Source organism: Microcebus murinus, chromosome 15 (genome assembly GCF_040939455.1).
Source record: "Microcebus murinus isolate Inina chromosome 15, M.murinus_Inina_mat1.0, whole genome shotgun sequence".
Taxonomy (NCBI): domain Eukaryota; kingdom Metazoa; phylum Chordata; class Mammalia; order Primates; family Cheirogaleidae; genus Microcebus; species Microcebus murinus.
In genome coordinates, this window is record NC_134118.1 from 15,185,564 (window position 1) to 15,208,581 (window position 23,018).

General features: G+C 42.1%; 1 protein-coding gene across 3 annotated transcripts in view; it reads left to right on the forward strand.

The window, feature by feature from the left end:
• Positions 1-23,018, forward strand: part of JARID2 (jumonji and AT-rich interaction domain containing 2) — a 248,002-nt gene that overhangs the window by 173,153 nt on the left and 51,831 nt on the right. For all 3 annotated transcript variants that reach the window (XM_012753517.3, XM_012753520.3, XM_012753525.3), the window contains one exon: positions 9,502-9,671. In XM_012753517.3, the coding sequence (XP_012608971.2) occupies positions 9,502-9,671 (170 nt within the window). The remainder of the gene's footprint in view (positions 1-9,501; positions 9,672-23,018) is intronic.

Sequence of the window (23,018 nt, forward strand, 5' to 3'; positions counted from 1 at the left end):
TTAGTAACACCCTATGCTTTGAAAGCTACAAATGATTACGGTTCTGCCTACTGAATACCTTTCTGTCAGAGCCCCAAAATAAGTATTTTGGGCTTATTCCTGAGGGAAACATGTATTAGAATCATGGTGCACTGCGTTAGTTTTTTCTTTTCTTGGTAAAATCACCCTTTTCCGGTGCATATCAGAAAACAGTCCTGTGGATTTTGGCTTTAGGCATATCTTTCAGTATTGCAAAAAGCTGGATTGTGTACTTCTGTGTATTTTCCATACAAGTGAGGAACTTGCAATGGAGTTGGTGGGGTGAAGAGGTATTGCTAACGGCGTTCCTGTTACTGCTTCTTGTAAACGGTGGCTGGCTTCTTAGCTTGCGCCAGATTTTAGTGCAGGTCCTAAAAATTGGCTAATGCCAGTGCTTGTCATAATTCAGAATTCCTTTCTTTCCCTGGGGTGATCCCGCAGCTGGAGTCTGGAGACTCGCTATTGCCATCTATTGGTGCTTATTGGCTACTTCATGAGATTGCCAGTGGGTGGGGAAATTGCCTGGGATCCCTTTCCTGTTTGTTACGTTTTAAGTAAAGAAAATCTGTTAGCAACTTTACTACCTGAGAGTGAGAGGATGTAACAAGACAAAACCCACTCTGATTCTTCTGGGACTAGTGGACATTATGGGTGCTGCCTTTGTGCTTTCACATGCTGAATGGACTTTTGGAATCCCACCTACCGCATAACTCCATGGAGTAGAATATATCTGGTGGGAAGTTTCTATAGCCATGTTTAGAAGGATTCCCCTGTAATTTATTTTTTAATGAGTGAGTTGTGTAGCACTGTAGAATGCAGCGTCTTCGTTTAGTTTTCTTTTTTCTTGAAAGAAGGAAGTAAAACATGATTCTCACCTCGTGGGGCCATTCACTCTCCCTTCCCAACCCTCTTCATTGCCAGGAGATTTCTGGCAGTTTGCAATTGGTATTGAGTAACCTAAAATTGAGAAAGTGCTAGGGTTTTTGTTGAAATGACACTTTAAAAAACTAAATTGGCAATCCTGCCGAGAAAGAGTAGAAAGCCAAATTAACATTTTAACCGGCTCTTCTAGATAGTTAAAACTGAATGCACTTTAGATAATTTGCTCGCACCTTGTAACTACAATAACCTATTTGAAAATTTTTTGGCCTGATCCTGCCTAGATTCTTAAGATATTTCCATGTGTTATTCTTCTAGCTCCTGTTATCCTTATTTACTTACTCTCTGCTGCCTTAAAATCTGCTTTTGGCTTAGGACCTCCCAGAGACCAACAGTTTTTTATGAGTATTTGTGGCCCTCAGCTCCTGGTTTTGGAGTTGGATCCCTGATAAGAACAGGGTTATGCTGCCTGGGGATGGTAGGGCAGACAGCTTTCCATAGGTGGGTAAACTGTAACTGTGACATTTGTGACTGACAGAACAAAAGGGCTTTGTTGCCACTTTAATTGTTGATTAATGATGATCCCTCTCAAATTTGACATGGTTGCTTTCTAGAACACAAAAGAACTCAATGTCAAATGTTTCCTTGATCATGACAGTCATGATATTCAGGCAGTGTTGGTTCTTTGACGTTTCAGGATGCCACAGAAGATTTCAAGAAACAGAATGGAATAATTTTTATTAATTGAATCAAAAGCTGTATTGCATATTGCTTTTTATACCATTTGTGTGGGATGTCACTACCCCACACAAGTTTATGTGTACCAAGTCGTGTTTTATTTGGGAAGTAGTTGTTCGTAGCTTGTAGATATTTAGTATTATTAACTTTGATATTCTTTTCTCTTTACCCTCCCCTAATCCTTTCCCGGGAATAAAAGAGAAGAAAGGTTCACCTTTTTTTCTACTGCCTGCTTTTTACTTCCTATATTCTGAGGGAGTAGAGTATTTGTGATCAGTGGTGACGTCTTCCCCAGGTGGTGGTGGTGTTTGGGTTTGTATTGCTTGCCTTCTCCTTGTGCTGGCTTCTTAATGGGTAGAGCTGATGAATATATTTATAAGTAGTCATGTTAGTGTTCCTAAGAGTGTCTCAAGGTTCTGACGGAGGTTAACGTGTTACCTAAATGAGTTAATTCTTCATTGGAAGGGCTAATTCTTAGGAAGCACAGATGAGAGCTTACTATTGCTACTGTTTAATCATTTAATGGAATAGTGGGATGATTTTGGGAACTGTTACGTCTTTCTAAAATATATGAAAAATTTTCACCACCTCCTCAATCTTCTAAAGTGCTAATCGGTATTCTTATCTCAAATCTAAAAGTTAATCTATTTTGCTGCTCTACCTGTCAACTGGCAATAGAAACTTGGTGCTAGGAATGTTTAGTGGAGCAATACGGGGGATTTGGAGATTTAGATTCTAACTTCCCACTGGGTGCAGGCAAAAGATCAGTACTTTTAGTCTAGAACTATGAAATCATAGATCCAAAGAAATTATTGTTAAGAATCACTATATTCAAGGTTCCCCTTTGTTTTATAGAGGAGGTCTGAGATCACAAAAGCTTGGAAGCGAGACAGCACCTTAGTTTGTTTCCCCTTTTTGTAGTCCTTTTTTAAAAAAAAGAAATAATTCAAATGAGAAAAAAGGCCCAACTTCCCTTAGATGACAAATTTGTTGAACCAAAGCTTAGGTTTTGTGATACCACTGCTGTTTTTCTTATACCACTCTGACCAAGCAAACCTTCATTAAGGATTCATCTTGAGGGGATTCAACCAACACAAAGTTCCTTTAGGCAAATCCAGCCATGGCAGACTTACTCTGAATGGTTCCCTATGTAACTTAATTAAGACAAGTGCTGCAAATATTTAATATCCTGTGGGTTTTAACATAAACAAACTATTTCATCTGTTTATGTGTAAAAGCAAGAGAAGTGGCCTGTGGACCAGTATAGCCTGGTCTCTAGAAGTGCCACAAAGCTGGCTCTTCTCATGGAGCCAGCCGGCCTCCCTTTTTATCATTGTGTGATGTCCTCACAACCTGGAAAATCAAACTATGATCGTTTCAAACTATGAGAAGTGAGTGGGATGCGAGCTTAGAAAGGCGCAGTCTACGCTGGTGCTTCTCATTACATACTCATTTGGTATGAGCTGGTCTCTGCTAGCCTCTGGGTTCACTTGAGGATGTGTTTATTTTCTCTTTACTGTTCAGGATGTTTACAACCATCCTGTGTGGTTTGCCCGCAACTGCACTTGCATTTGAATTTGGTGGGCAGCTTGCCCTGGGTAGGGGTATCCCCGGCCCGACCCCCCACAACCTCCAGTGCGCACACAGGGGCACGCTCTCGTTTCTTTGAGTGGCTGCCAGGTTTGTAGTGTGTGCGTCTGGGGGTAGAATAGAGTGGGTAATTATTTGGGGACTGGAAACACAGGAAATTTTTTTTGAATAGGCCTTTCAGCAAGTTGGCAAAGCTTCAGGGCCCGCTCCCACACCGGCACAAAGAGCGCTGCCATGCTGGTCATTTTGCATTTGCCAGACACAGAGTGTCTTATTTTTTGAATGAACAGACCCTCCCTCCCACCCATTCCTTACCCTTTGTTTAGAATTGGAATGTAATCTAAATAATTGGATTTATCAGCTTACGTTTTTAATATTGGAAAATTGAGTTAATAAAATGATGTTTTGGCATGCATGTCCCTCAACAAGGGACCAGCTGTGCATTTACTTTAAGCCGCCTGGTCCCCCTTGCACCAGCCGATTTGTGTGCGTGTGCTGTGTCCTTCTTGGGTTTGCAAACTCTCAGAATTCCTGGATACAAATGCAATTTAATTAACCTGGAAATTGCTGTTGTGCCGTCGTTAGGACTACCCTAGAGATTGAATGCACAGATAGCAGGAAGCTGGTTGACTCTACACTGTAGAGGACCCCAGAGAAAACCTGGAGAAATAGTGCCACCCTCTTATGAGGTTTCTAATGGCAGGATGCCCAGTAAGCCTCTAAATATATCATTTGGGGAGGAGAGATGGGGGTGCAGGGAGGCTATTAAAAAACAAAAAATATTTGGCATAGGACTTTGTAAGCTCATCTCAGGCTCTCTTTACAAGTCTCACAATCTATTTGTATGTTTTTTTGTGTTTTTTTTTCAAGTCATAATGTCTCACTATGTTCTCAGGCCGGTCTGGAACTCTTGGCTTTAGGCCATTCTCCTGTAGTGAGGCTTACAGTTACAAGCCACTGTACCCAGCTTAGGTTTAAACATTCATTTGGCTGATGGTGACACCACCTAACTCCAAATGAGAGGAGGCCGTGGGAGGCTCTGCATATGAGAAAGGTCACCTTTTGTGTACCTTAGGGAGTAGAAGGGAAAAGAGAAAGAAGCAGACCCTCCCCCCCTGTGGAGCTCATGCAGATTGATCCAGAAGCACAGTAATCTCTGATGTATGTGGTGGTCTTGTCTGCACAGGGTGTGGCAGAATCATCTTCATGGGTCCAGCAGATTGTGGCCCATGGACGATAGTGTGGTGTGAGGGCAAATGGAATTCAGTGGCGGGCCATGTGGCAGGAGGGTGCCTTGTGCCCCATTGTGGTTAAAAGCCAGAGCCAGACCTTATTTGGTGATGACGAGCAAGTGGCTCAGTAAATTCTCAAGTGACGGTGGAAGTTGTGACCATGTGCACAAATGCTTAGTGGATTCTTTTTTTTTTTTTTTTAAACTAGCCGCTATATATTCAAGACATATTAGTTTATTCTTTTTTTTTTTTTGAGACAGAGTCTCGCTTTGTTGTCCAGGCTAGAGTGAGTGCCGTGGCATCAGCCTAGCTCACAGTAACCTCAAACTCCTGGGCTCGAGCGATCCTTCTGTCTCAGCCTCCCGAGTAGCTGGGACTACAGGCATTCGCCACCATGCCCGGCTAATTTTTTATATATATATCAGTTGGCCAATTTCTTTGTATTTATAGTAGAGACGGGGTCTTGCTCTTGCTCAGGCTGGTTTTGAACTCCTGACCTTGAGCAATCCGCCCGCCTCGGCCTCCCAGAGAGCTAGGATTACAGGCGTGAGCCACCGCGCCCGGCCTATTAGTTTATTCTTAATGACACTGAATTCCAGTCTGCTGGGATGGCCTCCAGCTTTACCTGGAACAGAACACCATTCCTCCTCCTTTCCTGTTGCTATTGGATTGGTTGTACGTGCATCTTAGCTGTCTCCCTATACCTTTGGATTGTCATTCAGTCTGTCCCTTTGCTCAACAAACTGTGCACGTGCTTGATTGTGCGATTCCTAAGTAATGAGCAATGAATTGTGTATAGCAGTGCAGTGTTCCTCCTCCTCCTCGCCATCATTTATGCAGGGCTTGTCCTCCGTACTTGGTAAGGCCTACGTGTAGAAGCAGTCCGCAAGGAGAGACTGCACTGCAGAGTACAGTACTCTGCACAGGCCATCAGAAGCATGGCAGCAGCATGGATTTGCCGTTGAGTGCTGGGTCATGTACTTTAGGATGGTCGTAGGTCTCTGAGGAGGAGACTTCTGAGCAGAGACATGAAGGAAGTGGCCCCCATTACAAAGTAACTGGCCTGGAATGTTCTCTTCCCTTATCTTGCCTGGAGGATGAGAAGAAGCCAGCCATGCCAGTATAAAGGGAGGAGCATTCCAGATGGGGGGAACAGTTCTGAGTAAGCAAGGTCCTTTTGGACCATTGCTACAACCTCTGCCTCCATCTTATTGCCATTCCCACCCATGTAGAGTGACTCTCTATGGGATCAGGTCAGTAAATTGACTTTTCATTTCAATACTTCTTCTCTTCTCCATTGGGAGTTTTGGTTTAAATGGCTTTTTTTTTTTTTTTTTTCGGTCATAGCTGAAGGGCTATGGGCGCTCCTTGATCCAGAGAGCTTGCAGGGTGGAGGGGTACATGCCAGATGGCCTTGCTTAGGGCAGGGCTTTGCTTCACCTGCACGTGAAGGTGGCATGGGGGCGAAGGCTCTGACCTGGGAGCCCACAATTTGGCTGCTGGTCCTGTTTGTTCTGCCATCCCTGCTGTGTGGCCCCTAGGTGGCTCTCACTCCTTTCCCAGTTATTCATCTGTGCAGTGAGGGGCATCTTCTTAAGATCCCTCAAGATACCAAACTCACAGCTTTTAACATTTACCCCAAACACCAAACAGAAGCAGCAACCCTACCACCTTCTTCATGCCTGCTGGGCATCCTCCTCCTTCACTCCATGGGCTAACTTGCTGCTTCTGTCCCCAGCATCTCCAGGTGCAAATACTGTGGCATTTGAGCATCTGAATCACCCCCCTCCATTTCCCTGTATCAAGCCTTCCAGAAGGAATCTCCTGTCCCTGAAACATATCCCCTCCAGCAGAGTGCTTACTCAGAGAATTCGGCTCTAAGTCATGTCATTCAAACTCCTTGGTGGTATGGGCCAGTAAGGCAGAGTCAACACCCCTGTAATCCTCGTGGGGCTCCGGGATGAAAAGCCACACCTCGGACCTGCCGTTTGTGGACAGCACAGATTCTTCTGCCCTCTTTAAAAAGGATAACTGGTTTGTCTTGTTCTTTAGTTCCTAGTGTCATCTGAGTTTCACAAATAACTTAATCACCCGGAAGCTCCGCTGCTTCCCCTGAGGGATAATTTATTTTGCTGCCACTTTTTAATCTGTTATTGCCTTATTTCTCAAAGTCTCCCTGGGAAAGTCGTCAGGCACAAACTACCTTTTATTTGAACAGCGGTAGGAGCAGTTTATCTTTGAGGTTCTGAAATTATAAACTGTCTTACGGTGTTTCTCTCTGTCATCTGGGTTTCGTCTGTATTTACTTGTTTGTTTTTCATTACGGCTGCAGAGTCTTCTCATCGTGTGGCGTTTGTTTTCCTGGACTCCAAAAACTCGGTGAACACTAACATCCTGTTCACAGTCAGGCAGTATTTCTATAAACTTCCTGCAATGCTCAAGAGTGTGAATTGTGTCCATTCCAATGAAGATGTATACATTATGTAATTGCCAATTAAAAAAACTTCTCCGTAGAGCAAAAAATAGAACAATTTTTTTAAGTACGGCGCAAAATTTCTTTTGTTTTAAAACAGACAAAAGGTCGATGGGAAAGGAGGGTAGTTCTGTTGGGGGTTAGTTCACCTGGGGGCTTGTTGGCATGTTTTCCCTTCCTCCGAGGCAGTGCTCACGGTGTGCCTGCCGCCAGGTGCCAGTGAATCAGTACAGAACTTGGGTGTGAGCCTGTAGAAACTGAAAGCAGTTTGACCGAATGATTTTGTGTCTCATAATAAAATTGGGCTTGTATTTTTGCCTGCTTTATGTCTTTCCCCTCCCTAGTTTAATTTTCTGGGATGCTGTTAAAACTATATCCTTTTGCAACAGATAGAAAATTTAAAGGGGAAAAAATAACCAAATCCCAAACTGCCCCTCATCTCAGATGGTTTAAGAAGCACTGTTCTACAGTTGTCTGTGGAGGCCCCTGCCACCCTCTTTCTGATCTCTCAGTGTCCCCAGGGAAGGTGCCCTCTCTCGCTTAGCTGCTTCCTCAGCCTATATACTTCTGGTCTGTCGTGTCTTATATACCGATGGTCAGTTGGTTGCAGAAACGCTGTCTTCCCCTTAACATGGTGATAGTGGCATTGCCTTATTCCCTTATTATAGCATAACTCAGGAATTTCTGTTAAACTTGATCTTCTTTCTCTCGATACCTTGTTCCTGGGACTATTTCAGGTTGGCTGTTCCTAGGTTCTAGATTGCTTTTTGATGATGTATGATGTGTGTAGATGTTTTAAGGACTGAAGATTACCCAGTAAGTAGTTGAAGTAGGTAGTCATGCTTTCTCCCTTTTGATCAAATGTCAATTTGTATTGGGAATATGATCTAGACAGTAGTGTTTTGGTGGGTCATAAGGAAATCAAGAGGTAGATACTGATTAGGATAAGAGGGAAGTTAAAGGAGAGGGAAGTTGAATCAAGGAAACAGTTTTGCTAATTAAGTGAGGCAAAAAATAGATACATTGCATTAATCTTTTGGGGGGAATGGAGGAGGATTTATGACGTTAAATGTTAGGTATTTCACAAAATGGACAACTGTGAGAGAAAGTGTGTGTATGTTTTGTTGTAGCAATTTGTTAAATACTAGAATGTTATTTTAAAATGTTAATAGTATTCAAGCCATCACAGTTTAAGAGACTATTCCCAACAATAAGTCTTCAAGGAAAGACTTATCAGTGCTTTCTTTTGATTTATTATTTAATTTTATTACTAAATTGTTTTGAGTGGGCTGGCATTTCCAGTCACACACAGTTTTGGGGATTCTAACGAGGTCTGTTTCAAGCCTTATACCATGCGCCTGCTTCTTGGTTCTTTTTGCTGTTTTCCTGTCTTCAAATGATACTTCTCAAACATCTGAATGAGCAGGTCTGGATGGACGGTGTAAAATAGCACACAAACAGGTTCCCATCCTCAGAGGCGTTTATTGCTTCAGTATGAGTTGAGATCCTTCAATTAGAGGAAGAGCTAGTATTAGGCAGTTTATGATAAATCTCAGGTTTAGTTATTCATGTAGTAAATTGTGTTACTTTTTCATGTAGATAAAGGAAAATTCACTGTTGGCTACAGTGTTAGGAAAGAAGGAAAGTTTTGGAAGAAAGTTTTCTAGGATTCAGATTGATATTAAGGAATGTCTTTGACAAGATTTTTCAGATGAAATGGGTCTAGTTAAGGAAATTTGCGTTGTACTCTGTAGTTATCAAATGAACAGGTCCAGGGAGTTAATGCAGGATTATAATGGGCAAGAGGTCTGAAGGGTAGATTAAGGTCACCCTCCACCCCCACCCCGACTTTTGTTTGTGTGGAAATCTCTAAAGAGTTTGGACTCAACCCTGTTGGCAGAGGGTAACCTATAATTTGGGGTTGGGTAGACTACAGAGACCTTTTTATTTATTTATTATTATTATTATTTTCTGTATTACAAGCTGCAGTTATTGGGGTGAACTTTTTTATGGCTGAATTCAGAAGAGATTAGAGGTGGAAGCATTTCTTCATCTGGAGTAGAAACTTGGGATGGTGATGGATTATAGGGTGAAGGTGGACTGGGTGTAAGGACACAGTAAGAGAGGAATTGTATGTGTTTGTGTTCCTATCAGAGGAAGGTAGGGGATGCCGTATAAATGCAGCAGGTAACCTGGTTTTCCTTCTTTACTGTGGGCTGAAATAAAAGTACAAGCGCTGTTAATCCTGTGCCATCAAACACAGTGTGCCGTTTTTATCGAGCACACGTTTGCTTTGTACACAGGCTTGCACTCACACACACACACACACACACATATTCATGCACATGTTTATTTATCCATGTATAAAACATAGCCCTTTAACCAAATTTTTTGCACTTTAAAGCAGGCCTATGGTTTAAGAGAATATGAGAGATATAGAACCTTAATTAGAAAGAGTTTGTTTGAAATAGGATCTTTTTCCCCTTATGTGTCATGATTTTATTGCTGCACGTAGGTCTATATCCTCTGGTCTCTGGTTAATTTATTTTTAATTTTCCTTTGCTTTTACAGGCCCAGGCTGCAAGCACAAAGGAAGTTTGCTCAATCTCAGCCGAATAGTCCCAGCACAACTCCAGTCAAGATAGCGGAGCCTTTGCTACCCCCTCCAGCTACTCAGATTTCGGACCTCTCGAAAAGGAAGCCCAAGACAGAAGATTTTCTTACATTTCTCTGCCTTCGAGGTAAGACATTACCAGTCCTTTAGCAAGAATTGATCTAGCTGAAAGAGAAACGATTAAAACCGCAAGCAGAGTAGATGTTAGCATTGCTCTCTGCCAATTTCATCTTCCAGTCCCCAGGCTTGTTTGAAGGAGAATTGAAAGTGAGAAATCCTACCTAGAGGGTGCATTCTAGGTATGGTTTTTGAACCAAATGTTTGTTGAGTCTTCATAGTTCTGTTTTCATTTAACTCTTATATCCTCCTCCTTGGTTTCTTGTTGCACATTGCAACTTGTAATTTTTATAATTTTTCTCCCCATCACCTCTTTAAACCCTCCTACCGCCTTCCCACACACATTGCTGACTTTCTTTTTTGCTTGGTTAGGTAACTTTTCTTGGCGGGGCCACTTGTGGATGGGGCTGAAAGCACCTTTTCTACTGCTTCCTGAGGCCTGTCAGTAGTGACAGCCCACGGTGACCAGGGCATCTCTGTTCTCTCCATGTGTGCCACATTAAGGAAAACAGTAGTAGAGCAGTGAAAATATTGGTCTTGTCTGTGAATAGGACCAGTTAAAAGAGGCCAGGTGACGATTTGGGATTTGAATAGACTATTTGCAAAGCTGTTTATTACAGGAACTAAGTTTTCTAACAGCTGTCAGGAACAAACCAAACAGATTGTCAGAGGGAATGAGGAGGCTGTTCTGGAGGAAATGATGGTTGGAGAGGAGAATTGGGAAGTCGTGAACGCCCAGAGCTCCTTGGTAAGCTTAGTTGAGAGACAATAAATAGAAGGGGAGGGTCTTTGCTATTGGACATCTGTGTTGAGAGGCTTAGGGTTACTTTATTTTTTATTAAACATTTCGAAATAAGTTAAAGATTTAAGAACCTTATAAATAACTTTTCTGTGACCTATTTGAGAGTAACTTTCCAGCCATCACCCCTCACTGAAGGCATTACTGTGTATTTCCTTCAAGTAAAGACACCCTCGTATAAGCATCCCAGCCAGGGAGTCCACGATGCACACCTGTTCTTTCCAGTGCTGTGGAATGTCCTGGTTTAGAGTAGAAGGATCCCGTTAAGAATTAAAGACGATGCTTTCAATTGTCTGTATTCTGCCTAGTCTGGAACAATTCCTCAGTCCTGGTCTTTGATAATGTTGGCAGTTGAAGATTTTAGACCACTTATTCTGTAGAATATCCCTTGATTTGGGTTGCCTGGTGTGTCCTTGTGATTGCATTCAGGTTTGCGATTTTGGCAGGAATAACACAGAAGCTATTCTTGTTCTTGTTGTGCCCTCTTGGTAGTACATAATTTCATCTGCTCCTTTACAGATGGTGTTTATATCCGATGTATTTTGGAGGGAGTTTCTTTGAGGCTATGTACATATTTCATTACTCATCAAATTATTGTTTGTATCTATTTGGACTCATTTCATCTTTTATTCAAAGAGTTTGTAATCTGTTACTATCATTATTTATTTCAGTGTTCACATTGCCCCGGATCATATCTGTGAAGTTCCTTCGGGTTGGCTTTTTTGTTCTTTTGCCATATCCCTGTCATCCTTCCAGCCTTGTTCCTAGCACAGCAAGACGTACCAGGCTCATCTTGTACTGTCCTGCCTTCAGCCTTGGAATTGGCCCTTTCTCCAAGGTGCCTGGGTCTCCTGTGTTGCTTAGAAGCCAAGATCTGGGTGTTAGTTTCTTGGAAGCTATTGGAGTGTCCTTTCCCCTCGATGCTGTCTATGGACTGAGGTTATGTGTTGCATGCTCATTGACTATATCTAGATGTATCTCTAGAGCTCTGTGTATATTAAAATCCACGGGTTACCATGGAGTTATCAATTTGAATTTAACACCAAAGGGTTCATCTAACTTTCTTCCTTTCTGCATTCAACCCTGAGAAACTTTGTTCCTATTACCCTTAATATATTTTTTGCCCAGGGTTTTCAGTGTAACCCACCTCCTGTCGTCTCTTCTGTCCCACTGCTCCATTGGAACACTTCTCATCTCACTTGGCTCCGACATCCTGCATGGCTACTCCTCACTACCTCCCTTCCCTGGTTGCCCTGACTTTGGGACTTAATTGTTAGGAAAGGGGAAACAAAGAACTGAGGTTTACATTTGGCACTGTAGGCTATGTTGATAGCCCTTAGCGAACCTTTAGACATAATGAAGGCGAGTGGTTATACTGTGTTCCCCCAAAATAAGACAGGGTCTTATATTTATTTTTCTTCCAAAAGACACTCTAGTGCTTATTTTCAGGGGATGTGTTATTTTTTTTAAGTACAGTACAACAATCTACATTTATTCAAATATAGTTAAGTTGTCTTCTTCTGGAACATCATCATAACTCTCCAATCCCCGAATTCCATCCTGAATTTCTTGCGACTCTATTTCCTTTAGAACCATTGGCCCCAAGCTCTCATGTTGAGCAACAGAACTCTCATGAGGCAGATGAGAAGGGCTGCTCGTCTTCTTTACTGCTCCTCGAGGAAATGCATGGGTTGTGCAGATATGCTGTGTAGCCACGCCCATCACTAGGTCTTATTTTCTGGGTAGGGCTTATATTGTGCAAATGCCTAGAAATCCTGCTAGGGCTTATTTTATGGGTAGATCTTATTTTTGGGGAAACACGAAATTGTTAGAAATTTTGTAGCAGCTGTGGATCACTGGGCCTTGAAAAAAGGGAGAACGAGGTAGGTGGGCTTCCCACCAATTTATATGTCCGTTAGTATTTACATCGTGCCTTGGTAAAGATTCTCGTGATCCTCTATGTTGAGTGTGAAGATGGAAAGGAAGGTGTGGGGATGAAATATGACATAATCTGGTGCTGGATTGGCCGTGAAGGGGAGGAGGGAAAATGACCTGCAGGCTGTGAGGCTGGTAGGGTGCTGTGTGGTATCCTCAGGAATGGAGAGTGAGTGGAACCGGGGATTCAGAGGAAGGAATTTGAGCTAATAGAATCTTTGAAAGGTCAACAATATCATCAGCAGCAAGATGTGTTCAAGTAAACAATAAAATTTCTATGCTAATGGGCCTTTTATTTTGTGACTTTGTTCAAGCGTGGCTGCTTAAGGCAATTGGAGCTATATATATATATATATATATATATATATATATATTTTTTTTTTTCTTTTTTTTAAAGGGTACCTATGACTTAACTATTTTGGTTATGTTTCTTTAGGAAAGGGATTGTTTTTTCTTTGGGTAGATACAGAGTCTTCCTCTATTGCCCAGGCTGGAGCACAGTGGCATCATTGTAGCTCCCTGCAGCCTCAATCTCCTGGGCTCAAGGGACGCCCCTCCCGCCTCGGCCTCCCACATTATACTAGGATTGCAGGAGTGAACTGCCACACCTGACCAGGAAAGAGATTTTGATGTCTGGAATTGCCGTGGGCAGTTTGCTTAACCTATATCGTGAAATAATGGCCTATGACTCTAGAAGACCCACCAATCCTGTTCCATTAGAATGTCTGAAAATTGTCCTGCTGATCATGGAATTCACATATGCAGGTCTTCACTGTGGAGTGGCTGTGACTATTGTTTGTAGGTCTCAGAGGTGGGGAAGTAGAGAACATGAGGGAGTGTCTCAGCCATTGCATGTAGAGAGGGAGGTGTGTGTGTGTGTGTGTGCCACGTGTACTTGTGAATACATTACTGTTTGACATATTTTTTGTGGTTCTGGGGAATTTGGAGAGGACCTTACTTGGAGAGGTGTGCTTTTTGCTCAGATAAATGGCATCTAGGGAAATTACCAAGTAAATACCCAGTTTTGAAGTTTTAAGATTCTAGACAGAATCTTTTCATAGACACAATTTACTTCTTTGAGATGTCAAATGCAACAAAGATTTAAATATGTGAAATATAGATGTTTAAAACAATTTTGTAGAAGTGCTCTGAGCCTTGGAAATTTATTCCTCCATTTAGGAGCCAGGCAATAAAATAGGTTTTGTTATTTGTTTTTAGCTCTGGTATACAATAAGGACTCTTATTGGACTCTTTTTCTATTTCTCCTATACTTTGTAAATCTGTGGCATTAAAAATGAGTCATGTTAGCTTTAAAATGTCATCTTTTCATAAGGACAGGTGTGTTTACCTGGTTCTGGCTCGGCAAGCTCCAAATGACAGATGAATTCTGTGATACCTTTGTGACCCTGGACATCTGATTGATTTGGTGGCATTAGATGGCATATTTTAATATGTAACAGCTTGCACTAATTAAAACTTGTATTTCGAAGCATACAAAGGTTAAATACATGATCCCTGGTGTTGTGGTACTGTAATAATTTTCTTTGAATTTTAAATTAAGAAAAAATAAGGTGTTGAACTTTTTTTTAATCATAAAAGTGTTTCCTGTTCATCTTGGGAATATTAGCAGAAAAGCTTAGATAAGTAGGCAATAGGATACACTCAAAATAGCCTCCCCTCCATCTCTCAGAGACAACCGCTAGGTAACCGCCGCCTTTGTGAATCTCTTACTGAGCCTCTATGTGCATATATAATACATATTCTCCCTGAAATTCTGAAATGGTTTGCATTATGCATTTTCGTAGTCTGGTTTTCCTACTTAATAGTATCACATAAATGCCTGCCTGTCATATCATTTTAATAGTTTAACCATGTTCCATTTTGTGGATATTTCATAATTTTTCTTATTCCTGATTTACATTTAGATATATTTCTAACTTTTTGATATCTATTGCTGATAACGCGTATTCACAGTTAAATCTTTGCCTCATCTGAAGCCTTTTTAGGCAAAGTTGACAGGTGGGAATCGGATTAACATTCTTATACCTGCATTCTAATGCCTTTTTTCTTTTTTGGGGGGGGGGTGCTGATTCCAAACCAAACATAGCTCGTCAGAGCCCCCAAACCTAGTGTTCACCATAGAGAGCTCAGTCAGTCCATCACCCTTGGGTGACAGTGGCCCTGTTAGGGGTTAAGGAGGCAGTCTTTAATAAGCTCATTATTTATAGGAAAGAAAGTCTGGCTGCAGAAATAATGAAGGAATCAAATCAAAGACCTGGAAGTGATGTTTGTTGCCAAGGATTACAGGTCATTTTTTTCCTTCCCGTCCCCAATTATTGCTTAAATAGTCTCTAGCTGATTTGGAATACGGAAGAGCATAAATCGCGAGGCTGAGGGAAAGACAGCAGGTGGATTTCTTTAAATCTTGTTGTTTGTTATCCATTGCTATCTCTTGTGCAAGAGAGCCCAAGACCATGCCTTCTCCGCAAAACTCCTCAACAAAACCTGGGTGGGGAGAAGGTCTATCATTAATACTGGGGTTAGTATAGAATATATAAATGCACCAGCTAGTAGTCATTCTGGGTTAAAAGCTTTAGAGAATTTTTAAAAATCCGTTTTAAAACACTCAGGGGCCTCTTGGCTAAGTTTGATGAGGCTGGTTCCTTTCCTATTTAATATCGTGACCTAAAATTTCTAAAGGAACGGAGGCTGGAATGAATATTGCAGCCAGGCCTGAAGTGTTTGCCCGCAGTGTATTTATCTTTAAATAGCTGCTTTGAAGGGTCCACATGTCTCTTGCCAGAGGCATAATTAGTATCTTTCTCTGGCACACGCGGGGAAAAGGGATTGTGCGTGTGCCGCACGCAGTGATTCGTACCATCGCTGTATTCCCTGTCACCACTCTCGTTATTCTTAATGAGTTCTGTCGTCTCCTCTTTGTTCTGACTATGATTATTAACAGATTAAAAAGAGCTTAATGCAGCAGAGCACTGGCAGGTTAAATGACTCTCTTATTTACATTTTCCTCTTTATGGGGCACTGCAAACAAGGGAGATTCCCAAAGGGGACTCCGGAAACATGCAAACCTACACACAGTTCGTTCTTATGACCGTGGGCATCACAGTTCACTGCCACAGCGAGGCCCGTAAAGAGAGCCTTTTTATGGGGAATTCCTGGTAAATGTCCTTGCTGTCAGCCATTGTGAAACAATGCCTTCTTGTTTTGGGACTGCCTGCCTTTTGTTTCCCCTGTCTTACAGAATCTTCAGTGATCAGCTGTCATTCAGTTGCTAATTAATTCAGCAAACCTTTATTGAACCCTTTGTATGGGCTAGACACCTAGGAAACAGAGATTAGACATATGAAAGCAGTACCAGGTGATAGATGTGAAAATGTAGGGGTGGGTAGCCTTGTGTACCCCTGAAAATGGGAAGGAAGCTCTGTTGTCTGCAGAATGGAAGTGACATCTGAGGTGGTTCTTTCAGAGTATATCAGGAACCTTTGTGGGAAGGGCATGACACAGGAAGGAGTTCTGCAGAAGCCCCTTCTAAGGCGTGGATTGGTGTTGACATTTATTACTTGGGGGGCCCACAGTTAAATCAAGAATTTTGGGATATGTGTCAGATTCTGGGCCCTGGGCTAAGATACTAGAGCACCACACAGGTTCTTCAAATGAGAGATGACATAATATGCCTAGGAGGTTAGGAAGATGATTTTGGCTCCTTTCCAGAAAATGGATTGAGGCTGCAGAGAGGCCATCCTAGGAAAACAGGCTGGTGGATCTTGGGCAGATAACTTAAATCTCTTTCAACCTGATTTTCCTTCTCTGTAAAATGGGTATTATCTATAGCACATAATTGCTGTGGATTTAAACTAAACCCAATGGATATGAAACAGCCCAGAATGGTGCCCGAGGCAGTCATCCAAGCACAGTCATCCCTTGCTATCTTGGGGGATTGGTTCTGGGGACCCCCTGATCTCCATGGCTGCTCAGTGCCTTATGTAACGTGGTGTAGTATTTGCCTATATGCACGTTCTCCAGTGTACTTTGCCTATGCACATTCTCCCTTATACTTTAAACCATCTCCAGTCTCTTACAATACCTAATACCATGTAAATAGTTGTTATACTGTGTTGTTTAGGGAATAATGACAAGAAAAAAGTCTGTCCCTGTTCAGTACAGACACAATTATTCATTTTTCTCTATTTTCTGCCTGCAGTTGGTTGAATTCATGCTTGTGCAGAATCCTTGGATACAGAGGGTCAGGTGTACGTTTATTTAGTATTTTCCCAGTGAAGTTAGGTAGGGGTAATGGAGAGGAAGAGGATTAGATTGAGATTTAGGTGGGACAGTCTTAAAAGACCAGCTCAATTATGACAGGTAATGGAAGAGAGAGCCCACAAGTGGAGTTTTCTCTAAAGCCCGTTGCTGGTGTTAACTTGCAAGGAGCACATGTTTTAAATGTAGTTGTAGTAGCCTGGGTATCAAGGACTAGGAATCCTAAGTAGGGCAAATGCAAAAGCCTGGGGTGATTTAGAGGTCGCAGACTGAAAGGGGATTAACCTGCTAGAAAGCAATTAAGTAATCCCCCAAATGCAAGGAACACTATGGCACTAATAATGAACTTCCTTGCGCAAGATGGGAATACTCTACATTATATAAACTCTTATGGGAGGAAGGCACACTGTCACAGTGGTACACAACATTTTTTGAGGGTCTCTTAGAGGTGTTGCGTCTTAATTTTTTAGAGTTGCAATGGTGAAAGTGTGTGTTCCGGAATGGTATCATCACTGCCTTAAGGGTTTCAGTGGACACCCCCTCTTTTCTCCAGATTAAAGCAGCCTCATGTTTCTCATATGGTTGGTTTTCCCCTAGAGTCTATGTTAGTTAGCTCAGTTATGCTGAGCAAGCTAATTATTTGCTAGGATAGATTATCAGCTAGCAACGAAGAAATATGAAGCCTTGGAAATTTTGAGGTCTGAGGAGGGGAAGGATGGATCGCTTTTAAGTGCCCTGCTACCTTGATCAGTTGTTAAGACTCCAAGACATTGTGCCCCAAAGATTCTCTCTGCTCCAGGCCAGCTGGCCTCTGAACGTGCTCTGCCCTTCCTGAAAATAAAGCAGGATCTCCTCTTCCTGCCAGCGGCTGCTGGCACAGATTCAGTAGTACTTCTGAGAATCATCTCTGGCCTTCTCCTTACTTTCTAGAAAGTCCCTTAGTATTTCTTGTCCTTTCTGAAATGTTTTTAGAGTATATGGGGGTTGGGGGGAATGCCAGCACTACTTTGTTTGCTGAACACCTTGCTGACTGCAAGGCTGTTATTACTGACAGCTCTAAAGTCCCTGGTATGCATGTCCCATATGAAAGAGGAGTGTTCATTGTCTCTATTGGGAACTGAGGAAGCTTGTCATGGTTTGCAAAGTTTCACACAGACCTTGGTCTATGGTGGCTGTGAGTAGAGGAAGAATCTACTTCTCAACTTGAGATAATACTGTGATGGTTAGAAGTTATGTAGGTTATGCACCATCATAGCAGCTGTATGATATGTATGATATGATTTGTGTATTCATTTGAGATAAAGAGAACCAGAGACCTTGTGGCATTTGATTGGATGTGTATTTGTGTTTTAAGCTTCCTGTGCAGAGAACAACACAGATAAGGCTGTAAAGGGAGTGTTCCAGCTTTAATTATAGAGATGCCAGATCTGGGAGGGAGGGTGGTGTGTTATTCATCGTATTGTCTTTGCTGCATACCTTGTCTTAATTGCTCTTGCAGATAGACATTGCCCTAACGTGCAGAATTTCCTATGTGTGGGATCACATAGGCAAACGTGGGTGCACGTGCATTTATTATGCTAGTGCCTGAGGGCTGTGACCCAGGAGGAGGTGGAATGCTGAGGGAAAGACTGGCCATGTGGCCTGGCTGTCTCTCGTTCCTTGACACAGACTGGCCTTAGTTGAAGGTTTCCAACTCTCGTGTGGCATTACTCTCATACCTACTCTAACCATTGAGTTCATTTTGCATTTTCACACCCCACTAGATCCTGGGCACCAATCTGCTTATTTTTCATTTGGGAAGGAAATTAGGAAATAAATTGCCTTTGCTGTCACCTATACAAAGACAGTATGATTTCATAGCCATAAGTTGTTTTTATCATTGAAACCAGGGATTAGCCTAATGACAGCACCTTAGTGTGAGTAGCTCAACATGTGTTTGCATACGTGACCTCTCAACCTTTGGGGTCAAAAAACTGTTTTGTCAGAAGACTTTATGCTCGTGGTGCAGTTGAGTAAACTCTAAGCCTCATGACAAGTAAGCAACTGTCAGAGCTGAGACTTCATTATAATTTTAGATTCCACGTAGGGTCCATTTCAGTGATTTGTATCTTTTTTTGGATGTGCACATATTTAAAGTGTAATCCCAAGATGGGCATTATTGGGTAGGCAGCTCCTTATTCGGTAAGGAATATGGGTTCCCTTTGCATTTGGCCTCTGGCGTGGAGGGCTACTACCCCAGTCTCATCTCTGCTATACTCATCCCTCTGCATGCCAGCTATGACTTTAGTGGACACATCAGTTTTATTATAATTTTAATCACTGCCTTTAATTTAGGTCAAGCGATTAGTTTGTTTTCTTTCTTTCTTTCTCTCTTTCTTTCTTTCTTTCTTTCTTTCTTTCTTTCTTTCTGTCTGTCTGTCTGTCTGTCTGTCTGTCTGTCTGTCTTTCTTGTCTTTCTGTCTTTCTTTCTTTCTGTCTGTCTTTCTGTCTGTCTGTCTGTCTTTCTGTCTGTCTGTCTGTCTGTCTGTCTTTCTTTCTGTCTGTCTTTCTTTCTGTCAGTCTTTTTGTCTGTCTTTCTGTCTGTCTGTCTGTCTTTCTGTCTGTCTGTCTTTCTGTCTTTCTTTCTTTCTGTCTGTCTTTCTTTCTTTCTGTCTTTCTTTCTGTCTGTCTGTCTGTCTGTCTGTCTGTCTGTCTGTCTCTCGCTTTGTTGCCCAGGCTAGTGAGTGCTGTAGCATCAGCCTAGCTCACAGCAACCTCAAACTCCTGGGCTCAAGCAATCCTGCTGCCTCAGCCTCCCAAGTAGCTGGGACTACAGGCATGCGCCACCATGCCCGGCTAATTTTTCTATATATATTAGTTGGCCAATTAATTTCTTTGTATTTATAGTAGAGACGGGGTCTCGTTCTTGCTTAGGCTGGTTTCGAACTCCTGACCTCGAGCAAATCTGCCCGCCTCGGCCTCCCAGAGTGCTAGGATTACAGGCGTGAGCCACTGTGCCCGGCCGTGATTAGTTTTCTATTAATACAATAATTATTTAAGACGTGAATGTGAATCACATTAAAGAAAATATTAGCACATGGAGTATCTGGATCTAGCAAATATTTTTAGGATGTTATACAAATTAATAACACTTGGGAAATTCTATTGTCAGTTCTTCTTCCCTTGTATGTTATATAGTCAGACCTGGCAGGGCCACAGAGATTGCCATTCAGCATAATACAGTTGTCCCAAAGGCTTTTAGGGAAGTGTGCTACATTTGTGCATACATAATGTGTGACATGAGTGTGCACATCTAGTCTTTTTGGGTCCCCGATTCCTATAAGAGTGCCCAGTACACACATAGTTGGATTAATGAAATAAGGTAATTGTGGCAAGTGTTTATTTCTGTGACTTCTCTGGTCTTCCTCTGTCCCTCACCCCAGTCCCTACCAGTTCACTTCGAAGTTTTGTTTCTTAATTTAATATCCTGGTAGGGATTGCTTTTTATTCTGATTGCTTTTTATTCTGTTTGTGTGTCCTAAAGATGAATCATGAGATATGCAAACTCAGTGGGCCAATCCCATGCTAATTGGGTCAAGCAACAAAATTTGACTCCCCAGCTAAATGACAGCCCACAGGGAATCCCTTCAGGGATTTTTCCAAAATAGACCCAAGCTATGTTTGGCTTGTTAAGATCAAGAACTGGTCGAGGGAGGGAAGATAATGGGAAGGAGGGCTTGTCTGTGTACATGATTCACAGAGAAGAATCCAATTTTATAGAAACCACAGCCTAAATTAGAGAAAGCAAGCTTTTGGATTAAAATGATTTCTGTTGTGGTTGTAACATACCACAGTTTGATTTTTGTCCAGATGAAAACATTTGGTTTGCACTTCAGTAAATATTGTGGAGACATTGCCAGCTAATTCTGAAAAGTAATGAAATACGGCTTTGGCAAAGAGCAGATGCATTCCGAACTCCCGATTCCTCTTATCTGATCCAAGTTCAGATTTTTTTTTTTTCCACATTTGCTAATGCAGTTGAATAATCGGGAGAGAAAAATCTGCCTGTAATTTTAATAGGAAACTGTATATACTAAAATATGCTTTTATAATCATGGTGTATAAAGTCTTCCCTCCTCCACCCAAGAAAACCTGCACAATTCTCAGCCCTCTACAACATAAACCTTGGTTACTTCTCTAAAACCATGGAGTTTATAAAGGAGAGATGTGATGGCTTCCATGTGATCAGCCTCTCGCTTGCTAATTAATATGAATGGGGCAGAGTCCACCCTTGAGAAGTAAGGACATGACTCCCAACGCAGGGTTGCTGAGGCCTTTCTGAGCCTCCCTTGTTTTCACCATCCTTGGTGTTTCACAGCAGGCTGTCGGTGATCCCTTCTGTGGGAAGGGGAAGGTCTCTTTTCAGACAGCATTTTCAGATTGTGAATCACCTGTCCTCAGTTCTCTCTTGCTGTTATTTTCAACCCTGTAGCTCCATTCCCATTTTCTTATGAACGCGGGACCCACAATGAGCATTTCAGGAGATTGCTTCATTTGACATTTGGTAGGGAAAAGTTTCCCTAATAAATTTTGTGGATATGAAGCTGACCCGTATGTGCCAGGATCTATAAGTTACTAGCAATTTTTTTTTTTTTTTTTTTTGAGACAGAGTCTCGCTTTTGTTGCCCAGGCTAGAGTGAGTGCCATGGCGTCAGCCTAGCTCACAGCAACCTCAAACTCCTGGGCTCGAGTGATCCTTCTGCCTCAGCCTCCCGGGTAGCTGGGACTACAGGCATGCACCACCATGCCCGGCTAATTTTTATATATATATATCAGTTGGCCAATTAATTTCTTTCTATTTATAGTAGAGACGGGGTCTCGCTCAGGCTGGTTTTGAACTCCTGACCTTGAGCAATCCGCCCGCCTCGGCCTCCCAAGAGCTAGGATTACAGGCGTGAGCCACAGCGCCCGGCCTAGTTACTAGCAATTTTTAATGAAAAACACGTTCTATTTTCAAATGCATCTACTAAATATTAATTCAACTTTCTACTGACTCAGCATAATTTAATTATATAATGCATCCATTCACCCATTTTATACTAAGGAATGTGGGATAATTTCCCCCAGTAATAAATAGCTCAGACTGGTATGTGAGTTGAGGGTTTTAAAATATCCTTTATCTTTTTTGTATCTAGCAGGTTCCTCCTTCTCTATACTTACTTGTAAATTAAGTAATCAAGCTTGTATCTAGGTAAAGAGGAAATAACTACTCTCTGTATAAATGTCTTTAATTTTAGTTTCTCAGATGCTTTTTGCTTTCTTTTGAATATTTGAGGTTGTCCTTTAGCTATTTTTCTTAGGAATGAACCTATAATGTTCAGTGTTTCTCTATCACCTTGATTATTTTCACTTTGGCACCAAACATGAGATGATCTTACTGGTTTTGTCTCAACCAGAAAAAGAAGAAGCCACTTTTGCTACATTTTTGCCAGTGCTGTGGTTTCTCCTGGTCTGGAATGCTGGCTTGGCCTCTGCTTTGCTTTGCATACGGAGTTGCCAGAAAGATTCTTAGTGGGATTTAAGACGGCCACATGGTGACAGAGCATTGGCATACACAGCATTAGCCTCTGTTGGAGTTATTCTTTTGTACTTACTTCAGTTCGACTGTGAGGTTAATGAGACGTATAGGTAGGAGGGTGTTCAGACAGATTCTGGAGGGCTCTTCCTTCTGGGGCGATGCTGGATGCTCCTGCATGCCCTTCCTGGTGGATAGGTAGCAGATTGGCAGTGGCTTCTTGGAGGAAGATACCTAGGAAGAAAGACAGTCAGGCGATATCCAGGCTTAGAAGGGACAGTGGTACCTTTGAGGGTACCTGCCAGAGGGGAGAATGGTTGCAAGCTTAACATTTGAACTAAGGGCACTTTCTTGCCTCTGGTGGTGGTGAGCTGACCTCCACCTCTGGAGTTAATTCTTACTGAGCTTCAGTTCTTTTCCTCCACTTTCCCTTCTCCCAGAAGTTTCCTTCCCTTCATCATACTACCTCTCCCTGTCTGCTTCAAGAACCCTTTCTTTGTTGTTGGTTCACCTTTAGACCCAGGCCGACCTGTCATCATCTGAATAGAAGCAGAATCGCCTTTTAGGGTGAAGGCGATCTGCTTTTATCCCCGTGTTCCCCACCTCCCACTTCAGGGCTGGTCCCATCAGATGGACACTTAAGTTTACTTTGAGAGCATGTCACTCAGAAACCCCCATATTCCTTATTGGTCTTCAGTCTCCTATCTTCCATTTCTTTTGTTTTAGCCTCTAACTTTGTTTTAGAATATCCTGGCAGATCACATCTGTTTGTTTATATTTGCTGAGTTGCT